Source organism: Anneissia japonica, unplaced genomic scaffold, assembly GCF_011630105.1.
Source record: "Anneissia japonica isolate Jap-2015-1 unplaced genomic scaffold, ASM1163010v1 scaffold5623_len388731_cov182, whole genome shotgun sequence".
Taxonomy (NCBI): Eukaryota; Metazoa; Echinodermata; class Crinoidea; order Comatulida; family Comatulidae; genus Anneissia; species Anneissia japonica.
Genome location: NW_022727290.1, coordinates 216,603 through 242,594, shown reverse-complemented (window position 1 = coordinate 242,594; position 25,992 = coordinate 216,603). Strand labels below are relative to the sequence as shown.

The following is a 25,992-nucleotide window of genomic DNA, read 5'->3' as shown; positions in this document are numbered from 1 at the left end:
CAAAAAGTGGGAAAGGTTATATTTTCAAAATTTATTTATGCACATGTGCCAAGGAGGGCAATACTGGAATATATCCCTGCCTACTCATAGTTAGCAATCCACATAATTATTTATTGAATATTTGACACAAAAAATAGTGTCGAAGACAAAACCATGTATACAAACTGTGCCTAACTCTTTGAACATATACACAAGGTGCCCTACATAAGGTAATTATCATTATAAAACTTTTTGCAGGCCTAACAATGCATAAAGGCCTTAATGCCATCATGCTTCATATTATTAATAAAACAAATTTCTTTTAATATAGATCCCAGATTTTACAAACATTATTAACTAGGCCATTTGTAGAACAAGAACCCAAAATCCTGGAATTACATGTATGTATGAAAACAAAACAGAATAATTTACCTAAAATCAGATTTTAAACTTACCTCCAACCGGTAACTTAGGGCTTCCTGTAACAAACTGCAAAAACTGTCTCTGTTCTTCGCCATTGTAAGATACTAAAATCTCAAACAGGTTTTTCACAGCTCGGCTAAAAACATAAACAGAAAAGTTTCATTAAACTTAGATTTCTTTCAGCAGGGTAAAAATTTCATTCATAACCACATTCAACAATATTTTATAGTGTGACAGATAATAATATAAATATATAGGTATATTTTAAATTTATTATTTTAGTTTAATCCTATTTTTTACAAGAGATTCATCTATCATTGCATTTGTGAATGACCATTGACATCAGCTGTCAAATGTGTGATTATGTTGAAAAATTATAACATTTGATAATTGTATACATTTATTTTCGTTATTAAGGACGAGTACTTTTTAACTTGGAAATCAACATGATCACTCTGAAAGTTATAACCTTTGACATTACCTATCATGTGTGTAACCATGGTCAGGTTTACAACATTCAATCAATGTCTTAATATCCCAGCACTCACTAGTACTTCCACAAAATAACTGATCAAGCTGAAATTGGAAAAGAAGTAATTTTTTTATATAATGCTCATGGTAATGGTAATACAGGTAAGAACAAATGGTTAGAGTGATAAACCATTCTGGTTTGTAAAATGGTAACCAATGTTCTAAAATCCATGGGTAAGGTACTCAACAAATTAATAATTTTATTATGAGTTTGAGAAGTGTGGTTTTTATACACGTGGACAGACAGAGGGAAACACAGATGAACAGGGAGATGGAGAGAAGCATAAGAATATATTAAAAAGACAGAGGGAGACAGATGAAAAGGGAGATGGAGAGAAGCATAAGAATATATTAAAAAGTAAACATCCATGTTTTTGTCACTGAGGCTTGTTTTGGCATTGCAAGCACTATGTTGATAAACAGATTGAATGGCATATGGTACATCTGAAGACTGATTGACTGTGTGTTGTGGCCTTGTATCATACCTCTTCCGGATAAAAGCTCTGTAAATGCTCCAAGGGGAAGACTGACTGGAAGCCTTCACGGAACGCCTCAAACTGACGACTTACACCTTCTACTAATGTCCAGTGAGCTACAAGCTGTAAAAATTAAGAGCAAAATTAGGTCAACTTCAGAATGGACTACATCTGCTTCTACATTAAAACAAAAAAATCTAGTGATTACAAATAATATATAACAAAAGCAAATTCATTTTGGCCCAGTATTTAAAGTCACAAAGAACAATTCCTACCTTCAAATATTCTTCTAGGTTGTGAACAGTGACACATATATCTTTTCCCCCTTTCTTCAGTTCAATTGTTGGGTGTCCAGGTAAGGTAAAATCTAGGCCAAGATCTTCTACTGAGCAGCCATCCATTGTGAGACTCTCAAGGGCTAGTTGTAGGCTGGTAGCTGTCTGACTCTGATCTTGATGTAGCCTTTTCTTCTGCCTCAGCAGGTCATGCAGCTGGTCATATGATCGTGCTAATACTGGGTCAACATAATGCAGGTCAGCAGGGGTCAATGAACCTTCTTGACCTAGTACCCACTTGTAGAATGGCAGACTCAAGGGAATGTCAAGCTATAGAATTTAAGACAGAACATTCTTTTAATATTTCTTTTGAAAAAATTTTGAAAAAAAATATTTCAACATTTAAAACAAATTTAGAAATATTGACATTTTCACTAGTATATAAATGTTAAATTACTGCTTTGTGTTGACTGCATAAATGTAGAAATGAATTTTATATATTAATTTGAAAATAATTATTATATTAAGGAAAATAACTTTAATGGGTTTAAATAATATTGACAGGTGATGCTATGACAAATTCTGTATACCAGTCATATGATGATCAAAGTACATATAGAAAAGAGAAAAAAAATTGATAATGAAAGGTGACAATCTTAATAATGGTGACATTATTAATAATGGTGACAATCATATTAACTCAAATATATTCATCTAGTTTCTGGATGTATGGACAAACATATTATTATTGGTGACTACTGTTATTGGTGAAAATAACTTACTATTCTAGAATCCATAAGTGCCTTTGCCATAAATTTCCCTAAGAATCTGAATTTTGCCTTAATCTTTGAAACAGCTGCCATTTTAGCATTCCTTCCTAGGGGTGCCGGGAACAATCCGACTGATGAAAACACATACTTAACTCCAGCTTGTGAACCTAACGGACAAAAGGAATCATAAGTGTCAAATAATTCAATGATCATGTTTCCATCACGTGAATGAATACAACAACAAACAGTGAGGTTACGTTACTGGTTTAACTCCATTGTTTTGATTTTTGTCTTAATCAAAAGTGATTCCTATTGAGTCCTAGGAAGTGAGTTGGTATTACATGCGAGAAATAGTCCTGCTGTGAAAAGAACTGAACCAAGGAATCTGGGATTAGAAGGCAAGACCTATAACCACTAAGTTATTCAATTCCACTCCATTAAAAAATAAATACAATGTATGAAGCATATTGTTGAGTTTTCCCAGGCCTATATATTCACCTTTTGGATCAATCAGAGGAACTGCTTCTCCTCGCCACAGCTCCAACTCAGCACGCTGGATCTCCTGAGAGACTAATGCATAGAACTCCAAGGTTGGGCCTAGACCAGTACCAACTTCATTCTCGTATTGAACTTCCAGTACAGCACGAGAACTTGCTAAGTCATCCATTACAGTCTCAGCTTGCTTAAGTAGATCTCCTCTACAGACAGTTCTCTGTTATGGAATATTGTATAATTTGTTTAATGAAAGGGTTATATTAATAATGATGAGACTAACAATGCGGAATAGAAACAGTAGCTCATCAAGGCTGCTGTGTCCGATCTCTAATATTTCACAGTACAGAAACACTTATAGATAAAAATGCCAGATAGTAATAACATTTTAAATACAGTACAGTAGGCCAGGCCTGAAGTATAGGTACGCATTCCCCACACAATTAGTAGTATTTTAATTGCGTGGATGATACCGCAAAAACTGGATTAAATTTGAGTACAAAAACAGAAAAATAGGTGCGCAGAATAGTAAATACTGCATAATACATTGGTTAAATATTAAGATTAATAGGTCAAAGCCAAATTTTCAGCAAAATCTGAGCAGAAATCGGCCCTTATTTTCCCAAATGCGCAGACAGATTTCTTGACCTAACTTTTACGCGGAGGATATAGGCTCTATTTAAAGCGAAAGCCTAAATTTACAGCCTAGTAGCCTAGCTAAATACTGGGGCTAGGGGCTTAGGCCCTAGGCCTAGCATAAGTTTACAAAGTAAGTAAGACTCAAGACTAGGCCTAGAGGGGCTCAATGGCCCTACATACCTAGGCCTACCTAGGTCAATTTATAAATTACAGGTTTTACTATCTACTGTAGGTACTGTAGTATCTGTATCTGTATGGCTTAATGCACAGAACCTCACATCTGAGTATATTATTAGTGCAGGCGCAGAGTTTTTCAAGACATTGTGGACCATCCAAAACTTTCTCCAAGTTTGATTTAGATTTATGATTTTAAATTTATTAAATTATTAATTATTATTATTTTTTTTTTTTAGTCGTTATGTACCCGACAGTCGGCTGCCTTTATATTTTCACCTGTTTTCAGTTTGCATTCAAAGGGTACATTGCTGCACAGCCAACTGTCGGGGATATAGTACCTTTATATGACTACTCATACGTATACAACAGAAACAAACGTCGCATGGACTAAGTGAAAAATGGAGATCTAAATGAAGAAACGATGTATTTCAGCAAGTATTAAAACATTTTAGTTTTATTTTAGGCCTTCTTCAAAATACCTATGCCTACAGCAGATGATTTTTTTGCCGTAAAACCAAAATAGTTTTATCCATGCCGACATTCCGGTCGGTTAGCGTGAGCCCTGATTGAACTCTGCAGAAACTTCACATCGATCTTCGCATCGCGATGTAAAACAAAATGTCGGAAAACTTTTCTTTGACGCATGCGCATTTGCATAAATGTCTACACACACACACTACACACAATAAAAAACATAGGAAATAGCAAGAGTGATTACAATGGTTCCTATTGCATTACATGCATAGAAACTAAAAATGCCAGATATGTTAATCTCAATGTTTATATATATCAATATGTTCAGCCACATCAAGTACAGTCATAGTAACACATCTTTAACAGTCAGGGGAATATAAGGGTGGATGGAAACGAGCCTAAGCTGTCAATGCATATGATAAAATGTTGGTGCCTAGGCAACTCAGTAATGCTGGCTTAGACCCATTAACCATGCTGTAACAGCTGCATATCAAGGTACTAGACACTAGAAATTATACCTTTTTCCTATCAAGACGCGGAGCAACCCGTTCACTGGAGTCAGACGTGTTCATTTCAGGGTTGTTCTCTTGTAGTCGTTGCATTGCACGATCTCGATCAAATACTGTGACATAGAATAGCAGCTGACGTGTGTCAAACGGAAATAGAAACGGGCTGAAAACAGAATGACGGATGGATTATACAGTTATCATCAATGTTGAATTTGACAAAGTTAATTTGTTTCGAGTAATAAAGATGTTCAATAAACTTACTTTCACAAATAAATTTCTTTATAAAGTATGGGGATTTATACCCAGAACTGATGTTCAATAAACTCACTTTCACAAATAAATTTCTTTATAAAGCATTTCTGGGATTTATACCCAGAACATAAGATACTGGAAGGCAAGCACTATAACATGCTGCCTGTCTGGATACTAAATATTTTCTTGTTTCATTAAGATTGACTGGAATGATGTTCATGGTAGAAAATGGAGAACAACTATGGAAAAAGACATGGCAGCCAATGTGTTGACCACTAAACAAAAGCTTCACATAGTTTAAAAAAGACACATAATAAATAATTTTATATTGGCCACTTACCATGCTTTGGAGAGGGATGTGAGCCAAGAGGGCAGGTTGCCTGTCATTATTACCAGAGGATCCTGTAGTTGTCTTGTAGCTTTGGCTGTTAACTTACTACTTATGAACTCATTAGAAGACAAGGCATACTTTGGCACAGCACCCTGCAAGCAATAAATACATTGGTTAATTAAGAATATGACTAAGCTTGTTTAGGCTTAGTAGACAGCAACAGAGAGAATTTTATAGACAACAGCTTAGCTCAGTCAGATAATCTTGTGGTAGACACTGTGTGTGCGCTGAACCATGGAGAACCTTACACCTTTGTTTCATGGTTCAATTCCAATCGCTACATCCATAGTGTTTTAATTAGAAGTGGTAATGCAATTTCCATTACAAATTTCAGAAGATATTTTTATTTTAAGGATTAATATAGTACCCATGGTGCTTAAAAAGCCATGGTCCTTTGTGAAATTCAGTCCATATGCATGTTAAAGAACACACTCTTTACGAACTGGAGGAGATTGTCTTCTGAAGAATTGACCAATCCATCCTCAAGAAGGAGGAAAGGGAAGGGGTGGTGGGATTAATAATCTTTAATACTAATTAAAAAATGAAATTGCAAAAATTAGATTCAATAAAATGCTAAAAATTAACTAAACACCAAAATTCATAAACAATGTGTGTACATTTTTTTTATTTTGCTTATTTACAATTGAGTGTGAGACACACACACACACACCCACATTCACCAAGGCAACCCCAATGCCTCTTATGCAAAAACTTATACCAAAAACTTCCAACTTACATCATAAAGCCAATGCCAGTTACGATTAAGAACATGAAGAACGCAAAGCAAGGCTATGGACTCGGTAGAAGGATCCTTAAGGTTGACTCCAAGTGGAAGTAACGGAAGTAACTGCAAATCAAGAGGTGACTTTCCAACAGGAACTATGCCTTCTGAAGGGATAAATAATTAGTAATTTATTAATTCAATTTCTAAGCAAAAAAGAAAATGGATTGTTTTGAGTATCAAAAATAAATACTACTGTACAATATAAGCAAATAAATAAAAGAAGTTAAATTAGAAAGTATGAACTGACACAGAAAAGCAAGGCTTATATGAAGTACCATATACCCATCATGTCAATTAACCCAAAAATGTATGCTAGATGCAATGGAATAATGTGGAATGTAAAATTTACAAATAAAGCACCCAGAAACTTTCAAATGGATATCACAAAATCCACAAACATATACAGTATCACAAAATGTTGTGTAATAATATGTAAAGAACCTCACAGAATGTAGGAGGGAATTTACCAACCAGGTACACAAAAACCAAGATGCAAGATGCACAATTAAGTTAGCTGTAACAACACATTTTGAAGTGGTTACCCACCGTGCCATAATTCGTCGTGTTTTTTTGATTTACTTGCTCTCTTACTATTTGTTGATGAGGAACTCTTCTTAGATGATGTGGCTGTTGCTGTGGAAACTGTGTCAGATGATGATACCTTGTCTTCATTGTAAGGTTTGTACCTGAATGGTGAAATGCAAAGAATAAATTACTAAAAATCCATTAGAATATCCATTCATAGGATAGAGAAAAAATCTTTTTAATAAATTTTAGGTAGCATTAGGATGTAAGTGGTACCAAGATTATTGGGAACTGATACTAAAACACCAACAGTGTTGACAGAATACAACTTACCATATAACATGCGTTTTGGCCCATATGCCTGCTCGTCCCAATGGGTGGCTCTCGTCTTCGGTATCTGTGCTGTCCTCGGCCATTGATGCATACTGTCTGATTGCCTGGTAGACTGTCATTCCATAATGCAGTACATGATCACCAATCATAAACTGTAACTTATGCTGTATATTAATGTTACTGCTAGAGAAAGCACCGGCCTGCAAATTACCAATAGATGATGAAAAATATAGGAATTTACACTATGCATTTTGGGAGCTGGCAATTTAATTATTACAGCTGGTTAATGGATTAAGCTGGTACAAAGTGTAACCTCCTCCCCTCAATAGGGGAGGACACCTTGCTGTAATGCTGTGCTCAATAGATTAAGTTGTTCGGTGTCAACTTGGGGTTATGTCCCTTAAACATGTAAAGTGCAATATATTATCTATTTCGTTAAAAAAGAATATTTTAAAGCACAATTATTTAATAAATGGAATCTCATAAATGGGTACATTCACATGAAGATAGTTGTATATTTGGTCATCTTGTTGACAAGTGCAATAGATTGCTTGGGCTGATGTGCAATTGCACCACATCAGCTTTGAGCCAAACTTAACTTCATCTCTATTTCAGTATTATTCGCCAAAATTTAGATTTTTCTTCAGTTGTATATAATTCTATTTTCAAAACCCAGGTTTCACGTATTCATCGATTACATCAGTTTTTTTATCTTGTTTTTTTATACAAATGTGTTTATTCTATTTTCAAATGCGACTTGGTTAGTAATTTTAGTCTTAAAGAGTCCCCAGTCGTTGTCTTAGAAATAGTCCTACTTTTCATATTTCCTTTAATTAATAGAGTATATGTGCTTAAAAATGGTTTTATTAGTAGATTAAGCTTAGCTTATAATTCTCTTGTTTTAAAGATTCAAGATATTAGTGATAATCTCTCTATGTTCTGTAACAGTGTTAGAAACATTTTACATATTAGGCCCACTTAATTTGATATTATTACTATTATTATTATAACCCATATCTTGCAGCGTCATTGTGCTGAATTGCATATGGGCGTAGTCCATGACTACCTAGCAGCCGTAAAGAGGCATTTCTTGGTAGATACATGTTCACATCATTCCACAACGTAGTACTATTATTGTTATTAGTATATATTTTTGTATTTGTAATCTTCACGTTAACAATATTTATGTATCTGTTTATTGTTTGTGCTTCCTCAATTAAGTGGCGAATTTTATGTTTGCTGTTGAGATAATAAATAAATAATAAATAAATAGAAATAATATATTCAAAGCCAACACATCTTAGCAGGTACCCATTTAAACTTCTAAGCGGAGCGAGTAAAATATGAGTAAACAAAATTCAACAGTCTGGTTTTAGCTGTGTTGAATATGGACCATCAGACTGCAACAGAAAGGGTTAGTGCAGCAGTGGTGCCCTTTGCCTCTCAACCTTAATGTCTGGGTTAAAATTCCAAGGTCATCACAATAAACTTTATTTAATCAATTACCTATCATATATTTTTTATACAATTTTCATTTCATAGATTGATTAAAAAGGCATCAAGTCAAGCAAGCTTTAAGTTTTAATGCCCTTACAAAAGAAAGAACAATAATAACAAAATGATAAGCTAATAATAAAAGATGACACATTTATAAATCATGACAAATATAATGGAAAATAAGTAAAAATTACGACCAAGTTTAAGTAAAAATTACCAATTTTATCTGTATTTGTTAAGTAGTTTTTTTGTGTATTTCATTTTTAAATAAACTAATACTTTGTAGATTTCTTATATCATGTTCTAAGCCATTCCATATTTTGGTGCCTCTATAGCGGATACTGTTTTGTCCCATTTTTGTTTTCATTAATAAGCTAGTGCTTTTGAACCATGCATTTATAAATTAATGAAAATAATTAATGTCTTACCAGTGTTTCATCAATGTCCTCATCTGAGGCATCATCGCTGTCATCATCATCCTTTAAAAAGAAATATTAAATAACGTGAGAAGCAACATAATTTTTGATTTACTAATTAATTAAATAATGAGCTGATTAACTGCTGGATTAATTGAACACGATCCTTTCTTACTTTTTAGTTACTGCCATTAAATAATAATAATAACATGATTGATTGATTGATTGATGACTTTGAATTCTTCTTGGACCAGGGATCCTATAACCAAGGCCGACTGAAAACGACAGTACCTTTTGCACTCAATATTTTATGTCAGCTCAGGGTCGCACTGCAAACTTTCACACTTCCTCCTTTTCGCCCGATTTTGCAGGAAATGTTATGGTACAAGATGTCCAAATTGACCGCTTTTAAAGTGACCTTGGCGAACTAGGCCTAGACTAGGTTCGGTTTACGTTCATATATGAATATGAGTCAGCCCAAGTCCCGCATTGCTAGACCTGAGCTGACATTCAAGATTGGACTACATTTAGTTCAGCTCTGGGCCGGCTTAAAATTTATTGATTGTCCACACTTGAAAAAAGGTCGCCCTGAGGCGACATAACTATTAAGTGTGACTGGGCTCTTGGAATCCTGTCTAGCATATAACCAGAACAGTATTACTTTTGTACTTACATGTCGTACCCTGCCATAGCCCCTAACCACCAGGTACCTTTCAATTGCTTGCACCAGTGCTAGTGGATCTATCTTTACTGGACCTCCTCTCCATTGCCTCAGTGTTGTGCATTCTGGGTGTCTGGATAGCTGGCACTATGAAAGGAATAATGAAAAACATGGTTTATTAACAGCATAGTACTATTTTATCCAATAGCATAGTACTATTTTATCCAACTGAGCACTAAATTCATAGCATTATTTAAGGAATATGGATGATTACCAAACTGCTGAGTGCAAGCACTTGAAAACAAACTTAATGCATTTAGATTTCATTCTTTTTGGAAAGTCTCATATCATATATAGCACTTAATAACTTAACATCTATATACAATATATTACACAATTATTTTAGGAGACATTAATTAATTATACAGAAGTTTGTTGGAACATAATGGGTTGTGTGTAGTTATTTTAACAATTTTCCATTATTTAATCAACAATGCTAGGCTGAAAAACTGAGCACTAAGTCTAAACATAATAAATTTACTTAATAAGTACAAACCTTCAGTTGATGGGTATTGAAGAATTTCATAGCCTGAGATCCTCGACTTCCTGAGGATCCTGCGCCAGGTAGATCATGAACTTTGACCGCAAACTGCTCAAGGTGACCAATACATGCGTTCACTTTATTCACCAACTGGATGTAGGGAGGTGGATTAGAGAGGTCCAAGGATTTCATTACAGGTGAATCTGGGGGCTAAGAAAAGAGACAGAAAGACATTAGAAAATGGCAGTTATAATGGTGGCATTGACAGCTGAAGTGACACCACCGAGAAAGAGAAGATGTGCCCTCTTGAGCATGTGCATGGACCCATGCTAAGTATCTCTGGAACGTAACAGGCCTCTGCAATATGGGCTTGTAGCTCAATCAAAAATATTATTTTATAAATTTGAGTGAAAGTGAAATCTATAGAATTGAGTGAGTACAGAAGGCGGCAAAGAAAATACATGTGTTCTCTCTATGGAAAAAGTTGGGAATGAAGAGCTCTATCGATTCCAGACATCTAAATTCAAAGGTTGAAATTGATACAAACTATATACTGTTTTCATTCCTGATGACATAATTAATGTCGAAATATTTAATTCTGACATGATGGCATACATTTTGAAACTTGTATGTATGTATTATACTTTCTTGTTTTTGTGCAATTTATCATCAAAATGATGATTAGTGGAAAAGTTGATTGATTTTAGAAGCTAAAAACAATCCTTGAAAGATAAGCGAAGGCTGTTAAAGGCAACGTGTCTACTTACCGGACAATTTAGAAACACATGTAGGAATCTGCGCAGTCTGCAATGTCTTGTAGATCTTTCTATACCAGTACTTGAGAACGTCAGGTAATTGAGCAGCTTCCCGATGAGGCCGCTGTGGAGTACTTCAAAAGGCGAGATGTCAGAGTCGCACAGGATGGTACTGATCTCTTGCAGAGCTTTCAGGTCAGCTGCGTCCTAATACAGAACAATTCAAAGAGAAAGAAATGTAAGGAATTGTGTTACGTTGCAAGCAGTATGGCACACTTACTATTCTGGATACTGATGGTATGGTAACACATTTAGGTTTCGTATGAACAATAAATTAAATTGTAGTTGAGAAAACACTGATGGCAGACAGCTATATGTGGCAAGGACAAGCCAAACTAGTCCCTCCTCGCAAAAATCAATTTTTAGTTATTAATAAAGGGTTCACTATCAAATGGGAGCTATAAAATGGTAGAAGAATTATTTAAATCTGACATTGCGTTATGAAGTTAGAGAAGTTTAAGCATACAGCTGTTTATAGAACAATATTTGAGAAATCAGCCTTCAAAATTTATGATTTAGGGCATTTCTCTGGAAGAAACCATTTCCAAATTGCTGAAATTGTTGTTTTAACATTAAAAATGGAGAAAATATTGTCACAGCATGATGTATACTGTATATATATAAAGGTTAGTTTAGTGCAATAAAATAGATTTAAAAAATGTTGACATTCCAGCATGTTTTGGCTGTTATCTCTGAAACAAGATTTGCAACGAGTGACTGGTTTGGCTTGTCTTTGCCACAAATTATGTAGCACTCTCAGTTGTTGGCTGACAGGTTTTGTGGCAACAAACTATTAACCAATCAGGACACTTCTACCAAGCACCTGATACTATTTCACTTAATATTAAAGCCCAATGAGAAAACCACAGATAATTGGTAGACCAATTCAGTCACATGCATAAAAGTATGAAAGAGCACTACATTATTTACATATGTTCCCAGACAATATTAAGCATACCTATTGTACCAATCACAAGATGGAACTATCCAATATCCTACCAAGCAATAATGCTCTGAAAACACCAAGCTACAGATTTGCTCCAATATTATTGAGATCGCAGTCAAACTTACCTCCATTGAAATGGCATCAACCGCAGCACACAAATTATTGAGAACGTTCATTGCAGGATGGGTTGAATCTTGAGTCTCATCGTTAAAATGCTCTTCAAGGAACTTACGAGCTAAAAAAAAAAAAACCATTCTGATTAATAGTAAAACAAATGATAGAAGAGCTTGATCCTGATGTTCTTGATGTAAATTGAAACAAAGTTTCTAGTATTTTCTATAAACCATCAGTTTTGATTAACTGACGAATCAACAACTACCACGATGGTAAAGATGTAGAGAAATTAATAAATAATAATTTAATTTATGTAACACCTTACATTGATAATAACAAAAGCTTTTCAATGATTATATTTAGAATATAAATAAAAGATCTTAATTGGATTTCTGAAGCCTGTATTTAAATAATTCTAATAAGAATAGAATAGACATTTCAGAGGTAGAATGAGCAGCAGTTAAGAGCACCTAATCACAAGATGTCTTTTGTACGGCTGTTCCAAGGCAAAACAACGTAACTTAACAGAAAACAAATAAAAGTTGCATTGTCTTGCCATGGGACGGCCATGTAATTGAAGGTAAAGTTTTGAACATACCTTGATGCTTAATCCACACTTTAATCTTTTCCTTATTCTCCTTATTACTAGTACTCTGGTTAACAGTGCTAAGGCCCAGCATACTGGCTCGCTGCAGGCAGCTCTCTCTAGATGCCCTCTCCAAGCCACTTGGATTACTAACGTTTGATGCATTTGTCCCAGAACGTCCCCAGCGAGATGGATTTAAACTTGCCAGGAATGAAGACTTTGGGAAAACTCCGGTTGGCTTAGCTAAAAGAAAAAATTCACATTGTTTTATGATTTTCTACATCTTCATTTCTACTAGGGAAGTAGGGAGTCAAGCAGGCCAGTATTTTATGCAATGGGATGTTATGGAAACAAGGTAGCATATTTTGCTGAGACAGGGACAAAATCAGGGTAATACATTTTGCTGAGAAAGGATTTGACATGGCAGTATGTTATGGGAAAATTTAAAGTCATAAGGCAGTATATTATGAGAGTATAGAGAGTATAGTTAATACAATATATTATGGGAAGATGCATAACGGTATATTTGGAGAAGATAGGGAGTCATACATGGTAGTATCAATTAAATATGGGGAGATAGGGTCACATACAGTAGTGTGTTTTGAAGAGATAGGCATTCATATAGGGGAAAAAAAAATAAAAGTTGAGATTGTGTCAACAGGGCAATATAGATATATATATATCTATACAATAAAGTGCTTTTTGTCTTATACCTGAATTGTGTCCGGTAGCCTTAGCTCTGGTAGCCACAAGAGCCCTTGCACTGGTCTTTGAGGTCACCGGTGTCAAGGTTGACCCACCTACGGCTCTAGCCTGTGCGGCGCTATCTGTTGTAGAGCCGGCTTCTTCTGGTGCAGCATATTTACTTTTCCGGGCGCTGGTTCTTTTCGGTGGCCGCTTTCTTTTCAGTACATCACTTAATCGACTGTTAAATATTTAAAGTTAAATATATTTATATAAAAATATTAACATTAGCATTTCATAAACATAATCAGCAAGTGAAGCTGATTTAGGCAATAATACCCTAATTTCACTAACCAACATAAAAAATATCTCATTAAAAATATTTTAAAAAGTACTAAAAAATAACTAATCTTAGGAGGACAAGTTAGTACAGAACTAAAGGATTGTTCAAATAGTTTAAATAGTGAGTATTGGTTTAATTCTAAGGAATTTCTGTATTGAACTTAGAAATTAGAATTTGGTCCAAGAGAAATAAGTTTGAAAACTGTCAATGTCATATTTGCTTGATTATGAATATAATACATTAGCGTAAGCACATAGTTCTTTGGAAAAAAACAATGATGTTTTGGTCCCTTGGGCATATTAGCATTTAACGCACAAAAAAAACTTGGTACACTCCAAGCACAAGGGTTATTTTTACAGTGTACTGATCACTATAGGCACTGCACTGCAGCTTCCTTGGGTCCTCATGACATAATCCAAATTTTCCTTGTTGATTTCAACAAGGTCTGTGAATATACATTCTATATATTTACTTACCCTTGTGGCGGGCTATCAAGATCCAAAGAATCATCCAGGGTTGGAGAACTTGCATTATTTGCTACGCCAGATGTACTTGGTGCAGTTTCTTTGGTCCCATCTTTTGTGTTTTTATTTGGTGGTGTCTCTTTGGTTGGAGAGGTACTAGCAGGACTGGTATCCTTGGCTTCTAGCAACTGTTTTAACCTGTGCATGACACCTTCAAGAAAAAGAACACATTATGTTTCTGAAAACTTGACACTAAAATGAATTTAGTGTTTAGACCAGTCCCTACAGAATACAGTAGTAGAGATAGTGACTCAACATAAAAAAAAAAACAAAAACAAAAAAACAAATAAACAGTTTTAGTAATGATCTGAATGTAATTTTTTTCACATAGTAAGTAATGCGATGATGTTCATTTGCTTTTGTCGACTTTCTTTTTTAGCTTCCTTGTCAAAAAAAAAATTGCTTTACTTTGTATAGTTTTTTTGTTTCAAATGTCATTTTAAAAAGCATTCTCAGCTATGTTTAAAGTTACAATATTAGTATTAAAACTATTAGTAAGAGTAAACTTGGATTTTTTTTAATCAAAAATAGAAATGGCAGTACATTTTCCATCTAGTGCAGTAGTCTAAATATTAGAGCAGTGGATTCAATCATGTTTTATAATCCTATGGTAACAAAGCATTTTGTATAATTAATACAAACTCTATTTTTACAATTAATTTAAATATTTCAGATAAGCTCTTTACTTACCTTCCCTTCTGAAGTACACATGAAATATATCTGGGAGCTTCTGCATTAGAATATGGGCCATCTGGAGAGCTCCTACCACTACTTTCAGATCTTGAGATGATACCATTGCCGCAATGTGACTGCAGAAATAAAGATTGTTATTTTGCTAATTATACTTTATTATATTTTTGTTATTCATTTTTATTTTATTGTGTTTGATTTTCCTTCAATTAGTTACCAAAATAAAAAGTAAAATAATGAAATTGGTCAGTAAATGAGTGACTCACCTTGAAACAGCATGATTGCTGAGTACATCCTTGAGAAGCTGAGGGTCTGCAAAATACACCATTCTCAACAAGGCTTTCAAACACTTGTGCCTTACAGCTGGACCAGCCTATAATCAAATATCCAAATCAATGAATTAATCATTTTAGTTATCACTTAATTGATAACATTTTCACATCAATTCAGCTAGGAGTTACTTATGCTTTTTTTACTTCTACAATCACAGCTTGCATATCAGTCTCTTGATGAAGTCCACTGTGTGGACGAAAGAAAAATAAATTCTATATTTTTAGTCTTAAAAGTGCTGCTGTCATTTCTTTTATATTGTTCCATAGAAGACTAACGCGGCTACACTTTTTATTCATCATGATACACAGTTATATGCAAGCATATATCTGTACAAACTATCATACAACGATTAAAAAATAAAGAATATTAACTGGCAAAATAAATTCAATAAATTGGATAATTTTAAGAAACCTAAAAACAATGTAAATTAAACATCAAATTATTTTTATATTATTGAAAAACAGTCATATTATTTAGCACTAAGAAAAAGTTATTGAACATGTTAGCAAATTAAAAAGCCAAACTTAATTATCCTTAGAGGGGGATATTCTATAATGCATTGCTACTTACTGATGAACTGTAGACTTCATATAGAATTGCAAACAAAGCTTTGATGAAATGAAATGCCAGCGTGTTATCTTCCTGTAGTAGATTAGCTCTTGCATCGCTAGTTTCTGATGTCGCCGATGAACCTATTTTTGTAACAAAATAGAAATACTGACTATAACTTGATTATTCAATAGACAAAGGTTGTTAGTTGATCTCTTATATTTTGGTCTTGTGGGTTTTTTTTTTTTTTAAATGCGGTGTACGTTAGAATGTTACTAAAAAGTCATCTGGGCATTTGAATTTGACCAAATCTATGTTGCGCAGAGAATGTAGGATGAGCAAATAGAAAGCTCCCTAATGGTATCATACCTGATGAAGAACTTGATGCGGAAGGATTTGTTCTCCGTTGGACTGGCCTTGTAGTTCCTGTGTCCTCATTGATTTGTTGACTGGAGTTGAAGTCCACTAGGTAAGTACGTCCCATTGTGGACAGGCAAACCTCATCCTCTCCAGCCTGAGAAGCAGCCTCAATGATCTTGTTGTCGATTCTGGTGTAAGCATGCCACATGCCACGGTCATCCCTCCACTGCCATGCCACCTGCTCCTGCACCTGTACGCTCCCCTTCTTTAGCATTGCATCCACTGTGAAGATACCATCACTCGGAAGGCGAGGCATCAGCTCACTGAAATAAAAAAGTTTAAATTTTAAAAATTTCTGTTGCATCCAACAGTAAGTAACTCTACAATTACAGGATGAAATGATGCTTTATGAACTAAGTCTGTTTTTGAGGCTTAGGAAGCTTTTTTTGACTTGATATTTATTGGTTACGTCATTTAATACGTTGGCTTCCAGCAATGAGTATACTTGCCCACAGGGTGTTGCTGAAGGTGCCAGGGACGAGTATACTTTTCAAAATCGGAGTAACCTTCTAGTGTTTATAACTTCTTTGTTATTGGACTCAACGGCTGGTAGCTTGGGGAAGATACGTACAAATGACGTATGTATGTTTGTTGTGCTATCACAGTGCCGTCGACAAGATTACTCGCCACCTAATATTTTCCCACCAATTTTTTAGACACATCATTTTGATGATTTTTTGGCACACAGGAAGGAACCTTAAAAAAGGTCTAGCAGTGAACGTGTTACATTGACATTTGACAGTAGTATCTCTTTTTAGAAATTATATTAAGAAATTATAAGTATATTTAACAATTTTAATTGTTTCATTAATTTTAATGTTTGTATGTGCATTAAATTTGTGAAACAATAGCACCTGGGTTTTCAATTTAAGTTAAATATATTATTGGCTGTCCTAATACCGTATTATAATAATAAATACATACTGAATAAATATAAATTATTGAAGAAATGAATACATTAATAGACGAATGAGTGAATGACATAAATATAAATAAAATATAGGCATGAGTATAAATGATATAAGAGATCACACAAATGTTAATATTCAACTAAATAAATTATGTGTTTTATAGCTTAAATCAATTTACGATTAAATAAGAGGGAAATATAAGTAATACAGTCAAGTACTCCTACCCAATCAGAGATGTTATTTCATAAAGCTCTGGAGGTGTCCTTGGAATTAGCTGTTAAAAGAAAACAAACAAATTAAAGGCTTTTATTTAAAAATTTGTCAAATTACTTTGTGACCCCTTTACAAAGCACATCTTTTAACAATCATCCCCAAACAAAAAGTAGCAAACCTATACAACTGAATACAATGAAAAAAAAAAGTTTATCTTTATTCATCCAGTTCTTGAATTATAGTACACACTGATTTAAAAATCGATATTTTCATGCGTCAACATATGTCCAAAGAGCAAACTATGCATAAGGTCCTCATTATGACATTAAATTACATATTAGCATAAAGCATTGAAGCCAGACACGAGTCCTAAGTCTAATGTAAGTATTAGAAGTCTCCCGGAAACTAACGTTTACCCAACCAATTCATTATATTTGCATATTTTTATTACTGTGTATCAATAATCTATCTGAAATCAGTGTATCCCATTCATAATAAAGTTACAAGTGTTAACAAAGCACATTTAACCAGATCTCCTGAAAGATTTTTTTTTTTCAACTTTTGATCCATGCATCTTAGTGAAATGTTTTCTGTGTGTGGACTAAATGCATAGTGATATATCAGAAAGTAACTTACCTCTATGTCTATACTAGCACTGTCAGATGGTCCTATGAGTAAATAACTAATGGTGTCAGCAATATCTACAGGTTAAAAGAATTATAAAACACATTAAAACCATTGTTCAACCAAATTAGGATCGATTTAATAATTATCACAATGAAAAATGAGGGAAAGAAGAGAGGGGGGATTGATAGAAAATGTTCTAGTGGAATAGATGCCAATGGACACTAAATGCAGCATTCAAATAAAGTAATACATTTTTTAAGCACAAGAACAAAGTTTATTCTTTTAGTTTTTTAGTTATAATTTTTAGTATTAGTTCATTAGTTTATAAGATCTTCCTTATGGTCAGAGGCTGAGAGAGCTTGGTTTGCCTACTTGAGAGTACAGGCGATTGAGCGCAAATGTAGTTCAAGTTTATAAAATTTTTCAAGGTCTCACCAAATTGAATAGTTCTGTTTTTTTTTTTTTTAGATTAGGTGAGACTTTTTTTCATTCCTTGTTTCGCGTAACTATTTTTTAAAAGATCATCTGAGGGCGGGATAATTATAAAAATAAAAATTTGTTTTCTTTTTTAGCAAATAATTTTGCCAAAAACATCTAGACAGAGAAAAAAATACTAATAATAAAAAATTTTTTGTGAATGTAAAATAGGATGGTTAAATGCTTCAAATTTATATAATTTGGAAGAAATATACAAATCTTATCTTTGGAGATTTCAAAGCAGTGGAGGGTGTAATAAAAATAAAGAAAAACTTTTATTTTTTTCTGAAATTTCCACTTTTTCTTGGCAGTGTGTGCGCTAATTGGCCGAAATTAAAATTTTATTTTTATTCGAAATCATCATTATTTACAGTCGGCAGGTTCGCTAAACAAGGTATAAAAAAAGGCTCACCTTAGCATATGCTCAGCAGACCAGGGGTCATCCATTCAAGCTTTACTAAAGTCATTTTAGATTGGATTCTAGAAAGTATGCTTTTTCATGTCGGGTGGCAGAACCCAAATCGGTTATTGAATCCAGTTCTCTCATGTATTTAAATCACGCTTAAATTGAGGCATGGAGAAACCATCCATTAAAATTTTCTTTTTAATTTTACCATCTTCGAACCCTCATGCACCAGTACGCCACCAACAGCAGTTATAGTTTTATTTGAAGTTGGGCCATAGCAATTTTGCTTTCTACCAGCCCAGAAGTTACAGGCAAGTATTCTAACCTAGGCTAAGAGCCAAAATGAAATATGATATGCCAAACTACTGATAAAATGATCTAACTATTTTTATTAAGTAGGGCAAATAATCATACATTAAAATGAATTAAGTAATGTTTATTGTAAATCACTCACAATAATACAAGAATAACTGAACAAAATACAATTTCAATATTAATTCTCCAGTAAAACAAAAAACAAAAACATCAATGATTACTGTAATGAATAGCTACTCAAATATTTGGAAATCTTTTTATAGATCTATGCAAATTAGATTATGTGATGACTAGGTGATGCTGGTAGACTGAATCAACTACAACTGCTTATTTGGTTGATTTCATTACAGAAATGTTTACGATCTACATTAATTGGCCGTAGACCAAATTTCCTATAAAAAAACAACTAATACGTAAACGTTTTACCTTGTTATCATACCCGCCTAAAAAAGATTACGATACGATACACAATTTTATCAATGGGTTGCATGACTGAGCAGTAAAGGTGATTATTTTTTTTCACATTTAACAGCAAGTGCATTTGTTATATTACAGGAATGTCTATAAACTAAGTGTCATGATGGGGGCTTCACTGCTTATAAGAATATATTTTTTTAAGACACTTTAAATAGGTTAGTATATATCGGGTGTTAAGTGGAAAATCATGCCATTAGGGTCCTGAATTTTTATTCAGAGATTTAAGCTGCCTGCAAATGTTTGTAGTTGCACTTTATCTCGTTATTACTGTTGTGCGATAGAAATTAATCCTTACAAAATCCCAGAAATATAGTAAGAATAAGAACATATTTCTTATGCCAGGCTACATGGATTCAAATATAATGGGATCAAATACAACAATTATAGCCTATAGGTTTTGATAAATCACTAGGTTCTTATTAGGTGTTTACTGTAGTATTGAGAAAACATATGGCATTTCTTCTTTGAATATTTATGTTGTACATTGATAAAGTGATATTGATGTAAGCTTCTAAGTATACACTATTCAAAACTAATATGGCTTTTATTCACAGGTTGCTACACATAGAATGGAATCATACAATAGACACTACATGATTTGAATATAGGAAGCAAATAAAATAAAAAAAGAAGACTACAAATAGAGAACTAGTACATTATTTCTAGATTCTTCTACTGGCCTCTTTGATTCTACAACCAGGCTAGTTACATGATACACTAAATAGAACCCTTCTTTGGGACATCCCTATTTTGTAAGGGGATACTTTTTTGGCAGTGAAGTGAGGGAAATACATCTTTTAGCACTACGGCCAAGCCCTATTCGGAGGACACCCCTATTATTAAAGGGATACCCCTAATATTAAGGGCGACACTTTTTTGGGTCCCGATGATGTCCCCTTAATAGGGGTTCTACAGTAATAATTTCATTTTAAATAAAATTCTTTATTGGTCCTCATTCTAATAGTAAATCTGAAATTTGGGTTGGGCTCCTGGTGACCAGCAGCAGCGGCAGTGCAGCGCCAACCAACTTAACTACTACATAACAGGCAGACACAGATACGAACACTGTCCTTACTATACTTCATTAAGTTCTTTAGCACCAAATTAGTACACTCTCTTAGTTTATACTGAAGGTTTAGTTAGCATTCTGATTTTTACAGCCAAAAAATGCCTATTCTGTAATCATTTTATGAAAATAAAACTTATGGATAAGGGGAATACCTTGATAACAACTGCAACATAATGTAGAATACTCACTTTGTTTTAAAAGTTGTACAGCCAGTTCGGGGCAACTAGCACACATCACGGACAACATCCGCACAACCATAATGAACGTGTTGGTGCTTATGATAGGGGGTGTGACCATAAGCTAAAGAAAAGAAATATATTTTTTTAAATTACTATTCTATTATTCAAATGTGATGCACATACATGCATATAATACATGCATATAATTAAAAAATATATAAAATATATATCAGTGAGAATGAAGTTTTTAAAAATAACCAATTGGTACTAACCAACTGCTGCAGGTTGCTAAGCAACCCATGAGCCGCTATCTCTTTCAGAAGTTTATCGTTGCTATGGTAATTATCAACTAGTCTGGCAAAACACAAACATGTACTTTCAACAGACTTCTTGTCCTGAAACATTAAAAAAAATACCATCAGACTTATCGGAACATCTTGTGAAGAACTACAGACTGTTGACAATGGCTAAGGATGATAGGGATGATGTTGATCACAAGGATGATGAGAAGGATGTAGATGATGATGAGAAGGATGATTATACAATATGGTTAAATTAATCAACAGGCATCTTCAGCACTTTTGAGGCTGTTTTTGAATTAGGAATTTTATAAATTTATTATTATTATTATTATTATGAGAAGTATGATGACGATGATGATGATACTGATGGGGATAAGAATGTTGATGAGGATGATGGTGATAATAAACAAATTGATGGCAGAATGGATGGATGGATGGATGAAAAGTAAACCAATGGGTAGATCGACCGACAAATTGACTGATGGTTACAAAAACCGATACAATGATAAATTATTATAGAGATAATTAGAAGGTACAAACCTGATGTTGAAGTCTGCCGGTGAGTAGCGGCAACGAATCGCGTACATAGTGGAACTCATCCTGTCCCATACTCTGGCAGCAGTTGGCTGCCACAGCTAAAGAGTTCCTCTGAGCATTGATTGAGAAAAACTCAATATACAAGAGACAAGCTGATACACCACCCTGAAGAAATAGGAAATGAAAATGAATGAGCATTACATTGTGCTATTAACATTAAAGATAAAAAAAAAAATGTTTTTCTCTATAAATGCAAAGAATTTTACAACTATTTTGTCAATTCAATCCCTTTATTTTTCTTATAATGTCAAAAGTTAGTAAGTCAAAAGGATCTATATTATGTGCTACAAAAATCTCACTTATACTTGTTATATTAAATTACTATTCCAATATAATAAAAATGTGGGAAAAAAAATTTCAAGGTTCTCCATTACTTTGTAAACACTGGAGGTGAATGTTAAAAATAAAAGATTGGTTACAAATTGTCTACTTACAGCTTGTAGGATTGACTTGCTATGTCGTCGTGACAACATCTCCAACGCTGTAAGTGACTGCTCAGCTACATCCATGCATTGAATAACTTGAAGCTAAATTCAAAAAAGACCAATAAAACTAAATATTTACAGGCGNNTTATCTCATATCCACTAGCTAGCTGGAGGATGGCAACCTACTAACTGCGTTTTTAATGAGCCTAAAACTAAAGTCATGTTTTCATTGTCAAACTAACCATGTACCAGATCAATTTGACCATAAAAATTCAAGTGTGGACAGCCTATGACATGTTCTCATTGGAAAAATTACTCAAGCCAAACTGTAAATCTAACCAGCTAAAAATTTCTAAGTGGCAGTATTGTATAGTATGTAATATGTATACTATGTTTATTCAATCAAAATTCATAAAAACATAAAACATGGCAGCCAAAAGGCTGAATTACGTTAACATCAAAAAGGCTTAACAGCAGAATTAAGGAAAATAACAAAACCAAAAAATGAAACCACTGCACAATCATGACAATAAAAGTGTATGTAATAAAAAATGTCATCACACATTTTGTGCACACTAAATATTTGTCTGTATTTGTATGCATGTCACAATAGAACAATTCAAAGGTTGTTTATAAGTGGCAGAAAGTATTCTGACTACAGTTTCGGTGAATTCTATTGAATATTTAAAATGCAAGAGCGTAATGGCCCCTCAGAGATGTGAGACTCCAGAAGAATCGTTTAGATGCTCTACCAACTAAGCTATGAGGTCATGCTGGTATGCCTACTTGGATTTGTTCCAATTAAGACACATGGTTTTTCTTTACAGGGTATTATTATTGCATAATTAGGTATGAATTATATAAATCACATCAAAGTTTCTATCATGTGATTTATTTTGTTAAAATGCTGCCGTCAGTAAAGAGTCCAGGTAAAATGGCCCAGGAATAAATTTACCTCGGAATTGATTATACTACCAAATCCATTAAGAAGCAAAGTTGGTAATTAATGCAAAAACACAATACACCTTTTCAATAATATTTATCATACATTTTGTATAATTTTCAAATACCCCAGACACAAAGAATTTTATTATTTGTATAATTTACCTTTTCTAAAAACCCAGGTATAGCTTCTACAACAACAGCCGAAGACCTTGGTAAAGCTTCCATCATGTAGGTCAAAGCTCGGCATGCATGATTCATCTGCACACAAATACAAAACCAGTTGAAACTTTAAAGTATAAGGATTATTAATCTTCTATGGTTCAATGACCTCAAATAATAACATCATCAATTGTACATTTAAAGTCACTGGGACAAAATTCATAGTCAAAAGAAAATCACAATCATACTACTTTACTATATTACAGAATTAAGATGAGTATCTCAAATGGGCTTTCACCAAGAAATTTATTGCATGAACAAAAACTTTTGGTTATTTATTTTTTTTTTATTATTAAATTTCATTAGTCTGAAAGGAGTTGTCCTCATCTTAATATTGAAGTATAGAACAGCCACCCAAAATATATCAATTACCAATGGAATCCTTGTCTAAAACTCAAACAATTATACATTTTTTAGAAAAGGAAATAATATCATTCTTCAATTTCTGATCTGATTTTGTTAAAGTAACAACATATTTGTTAGAATATTCCATAGTTACTACAGTAATATACAATAACTTGTAAACTTGTGGACTTGTTTTTTTAATAGATACTGTAGATAATTGGTAGATATTGTGTTTCATATGACCTAGTAACTTCAAACACATTCTCATAAAGGTTGATAGCTCACTAAAATGTCACAAACTCATATTACAATGAAAGCAATAAATACAATGATAACATATATGAAATAGACTACAAAAATGAACAGATTTTTAACATTGTTTAATGCAAGGAGACTTTAAAAGAATTAGTAATTAATTAAAAAATATTGAGAATACATTGTAGTAGGATGTAAAATGAAGCCACTAATACCAATTACACTTTGATTATATTAAATGTAGCAAACTACAACAATATAGTAGCAAACCAATTGGAAGGCTAACTAACACCTGTGTGAATGCTCCCAAATATTTCCAGCTATTGGCATTCATTATGTTATTTCTTGGTAGTTTTAATTACGACATCATGGCCATTCTAAGTATCCAGTAATCAATCCTTCCAGATACCCTCTTTTATCCCTTAGCAGAATGAGAAAATGTTGATAAAGTACACCTTGCCCACAAGCACAATCAAGATGTACAGTGATAGCCAACACCAACCTTAAGGTGAAGAGCTCAAATCCACAACTGTTTAAACTACTTTCCTCAAATTGATGCATTGAGGTCTTTTTAGAGGTTTTAGATCTTATTTTTGTGCATGTCCCAATTATGAATGTCAACATGTAATACTTTATTATCTGTTTGTAATGTGAAGAGCAAGTTCTTTGGATAAATGGTGCAATATAAATGCTATTATTAGGTGAAACGCTGCTACAGGGCATCACCTATTGTTGTTCTTAAGATTTTTCTTCTTTATTTACCTGTATTAGGTGAGTTTATTCTCAAAAATGGCACAGGTTCTATCCTTGTTATTTGGCTAACAGACAGACCTACATCTTAAGTTTTTAGGTGACTTTTTGTTTGACGTCACAGTCATGTGACGTCATCTACGCGCCATTTTGTGAAATGTTATGATTGATCCTAAATTCCTCACCAAGAGGCATTTTTCAATAAAACTTGACACAATTATACTTCATAAGAAGATTAAACTTTTTGTACTCATCAACGTCTGCGCGAGCGCGATAGCGTGCTCAAATGCGTGTGTTAAAATTTCAAAATCACTTTTAGACTAAATTAGAGCATGTTTCAGGCCATTTTGAGCATTTCCAATTTTTCTACATTTTTCGTTTTGTACATTTTCACGTGCATAACATGTACAGAAGCTATGAATTACATTTTGCTTACATATTTGGGTTTCTGACACTGTATTCACAAATTTCCATTCTTTTTCAGTCATTTTAGGGCTGATAACAATCATGTACGTGCATATCGCACATACAAATTCGTACGCACGTTTACAGTGAAAATATGCCAAAATCATGCCTAATTTTAATCAGTTATACTATATAGCTCCCAATTTTTATTACATATTCTGAAAGAACATGAGTTGTAGATATGATTTTAGATCATTGTGGCTGATCTGACATTGTGACGTCATCATATTGCCATCTGAATTGACAATACTGAATATTTATCTATGAGGTAATAATTATTATACTCATTTGAGCGTATATCACTTATTCTTGACCAATCCTCTCACAAGTTTCAGTATATTACAGCAGAAACAATTTTCTTTCATAATTGTGCCTTCCATTTTCAATTTGATGAGGTCATCATTGTCAAAATGAATGTTTTACCTTGCCCCCTCCCCCCTCATTTTTTCCTTTAAATCTTTGTGAAATTCTATGATTATCATAAATCGACCTCCGCCAGAGGGCAGCAGACTGGTTTAGGCCATTTTGGGAATTTCAAAATTTTCTCGCTGAGGAAAACTACTGGATCCTGAGTATCACCTAAAATTCATCAAACACGAATTTCAATCTAGTTATTATTATTTTTATTATTATTATTATTGCTGCAAAGCAGCCAATTCATATTCTTGACAGCAATTTGACCTCTGAAAGGTCATTGTTTGTCAAAAAACAGGTGCCTAAGACGACTGAAAAGTGGAGTTTCCTTCTTTCATTCTGCCAGGTAAAATCAATTACTTTAGGCGATGTTTGTAGACTAACCTACTCGTACCAACGTCCGCATGTTTGTGCTCTCTAGGCCTAGACTAGCTAGGATGGTATAGGCCTA

The 25,992-nt window shown here is 33.7% G+C and overlaps 1 protein-coding gene across 6 annotated transcripts in view; it reads right to left on the bottom strand.

Moving 5' to 3' along the window:
• Positions 1-25,992, bottom strand: part of LOC117113678 (E3 ubiquitin-protein ligase TRIP12-like) — a 64,660-nt gene that overhangs the window by 3,261 nt on the left and 35,407 nt on the right. For 5 of the 6 annotated variants that reach the window (XM_033257088.1, XM_033257089.1, XM_033257090.1 and 2 more), the window contains 30 exons: positions 23,256-23,351; positions 22,157-22,249; positions 21,666-21,827; positions 21,096-21,218; positions 20,833-20,944; positions 17,910-17,974; positions 17,285-17,334; positions 16,099-16,412; positions 15,751-15,872; positions 15,114-15,220; positions 14,848-14,966; positions 14,110-14,308; positions 13,320-13,531; positions 12,619-12,849; positions 12,032-12,141; positions 10,913-11,107; positions 10,161-10,355; positions 9,617-9,751; positions 8,956-9,006; positions 7,031-7,230; positions 6,719-6,858; positions 6,125-6,276; positions 5,338-5,480; positions 4,755-4,908; positions 2,953-3,166; positions 2,467-2,621; positions 1,685-2,014; positions 1,419-1,532; positions 884-978; positions 435-538 (listed from right to left, as the gene is read on the bottom strand). In XM_033257088.1, the coding sequence (XP_033112979.1) occupies positions 435-538; positions 884-978; positions 1,419-1,532; positions 1,685-2,014; positions 2,467-2,621; positions 2,953-3,166; positions 4,755-4,908; positions 5,338-5,480; positions 6,125-6,276; positions 6,719-6,858; positions 7,031-7,230; positions 8,956-9,006; positions 9,617-9,751; positions 10,161-10,355; positions 10,913-11,107; positions 12,032-12,141; positions 12,619-12,849; positions 13,320-13,531; positions 14,110-14,308; positions 14,848-14,966; positions 15,114-15,220; positions 15,751-15,872; positions 16,099-16,412; positions 17,285-17,334; positions 17,910-17,974; positions 20,833-20,944; positions 21,096-21,218; positions 21,666-21,827; positions 22,157-22,249; positions 23,256-23,351 (4,492 nt within the window). The remainder of the gene's footprint in view (positions 1-434; positions 539-883; positions 979-1,418; positions 1,533-1,684; positions 2,015-2,466; positions 2,622-2,952; positions 3,167-4,754; positions 4,909-5,337; positions 5,481-6,124; positions 6,277-6,718; positions 6,859-7,030; positions 7,231-8,955; positions 9,007-9,616; positions 9,752-10,160; positions 10,356-10,912; positions 11,108-12,031; positions 12,142-12,618; positions 12,850-13,319; positions 13,532-14,109; positions 14,309-14,847; positions 14,967-15,113; positions 15,221-15,750; positions 15,873-16,098; positions 16,413-17,284; positions 17,335-17,909; positions 17,975-20,832; positions 20,945-21,095; positions 21,219-21,665; positions 21,828-22,156; positions 22,250-23,255; positions 23,352-25,992) is intronic. The other variant, XM_033257093.1, reaches the window with a different exon arrangement.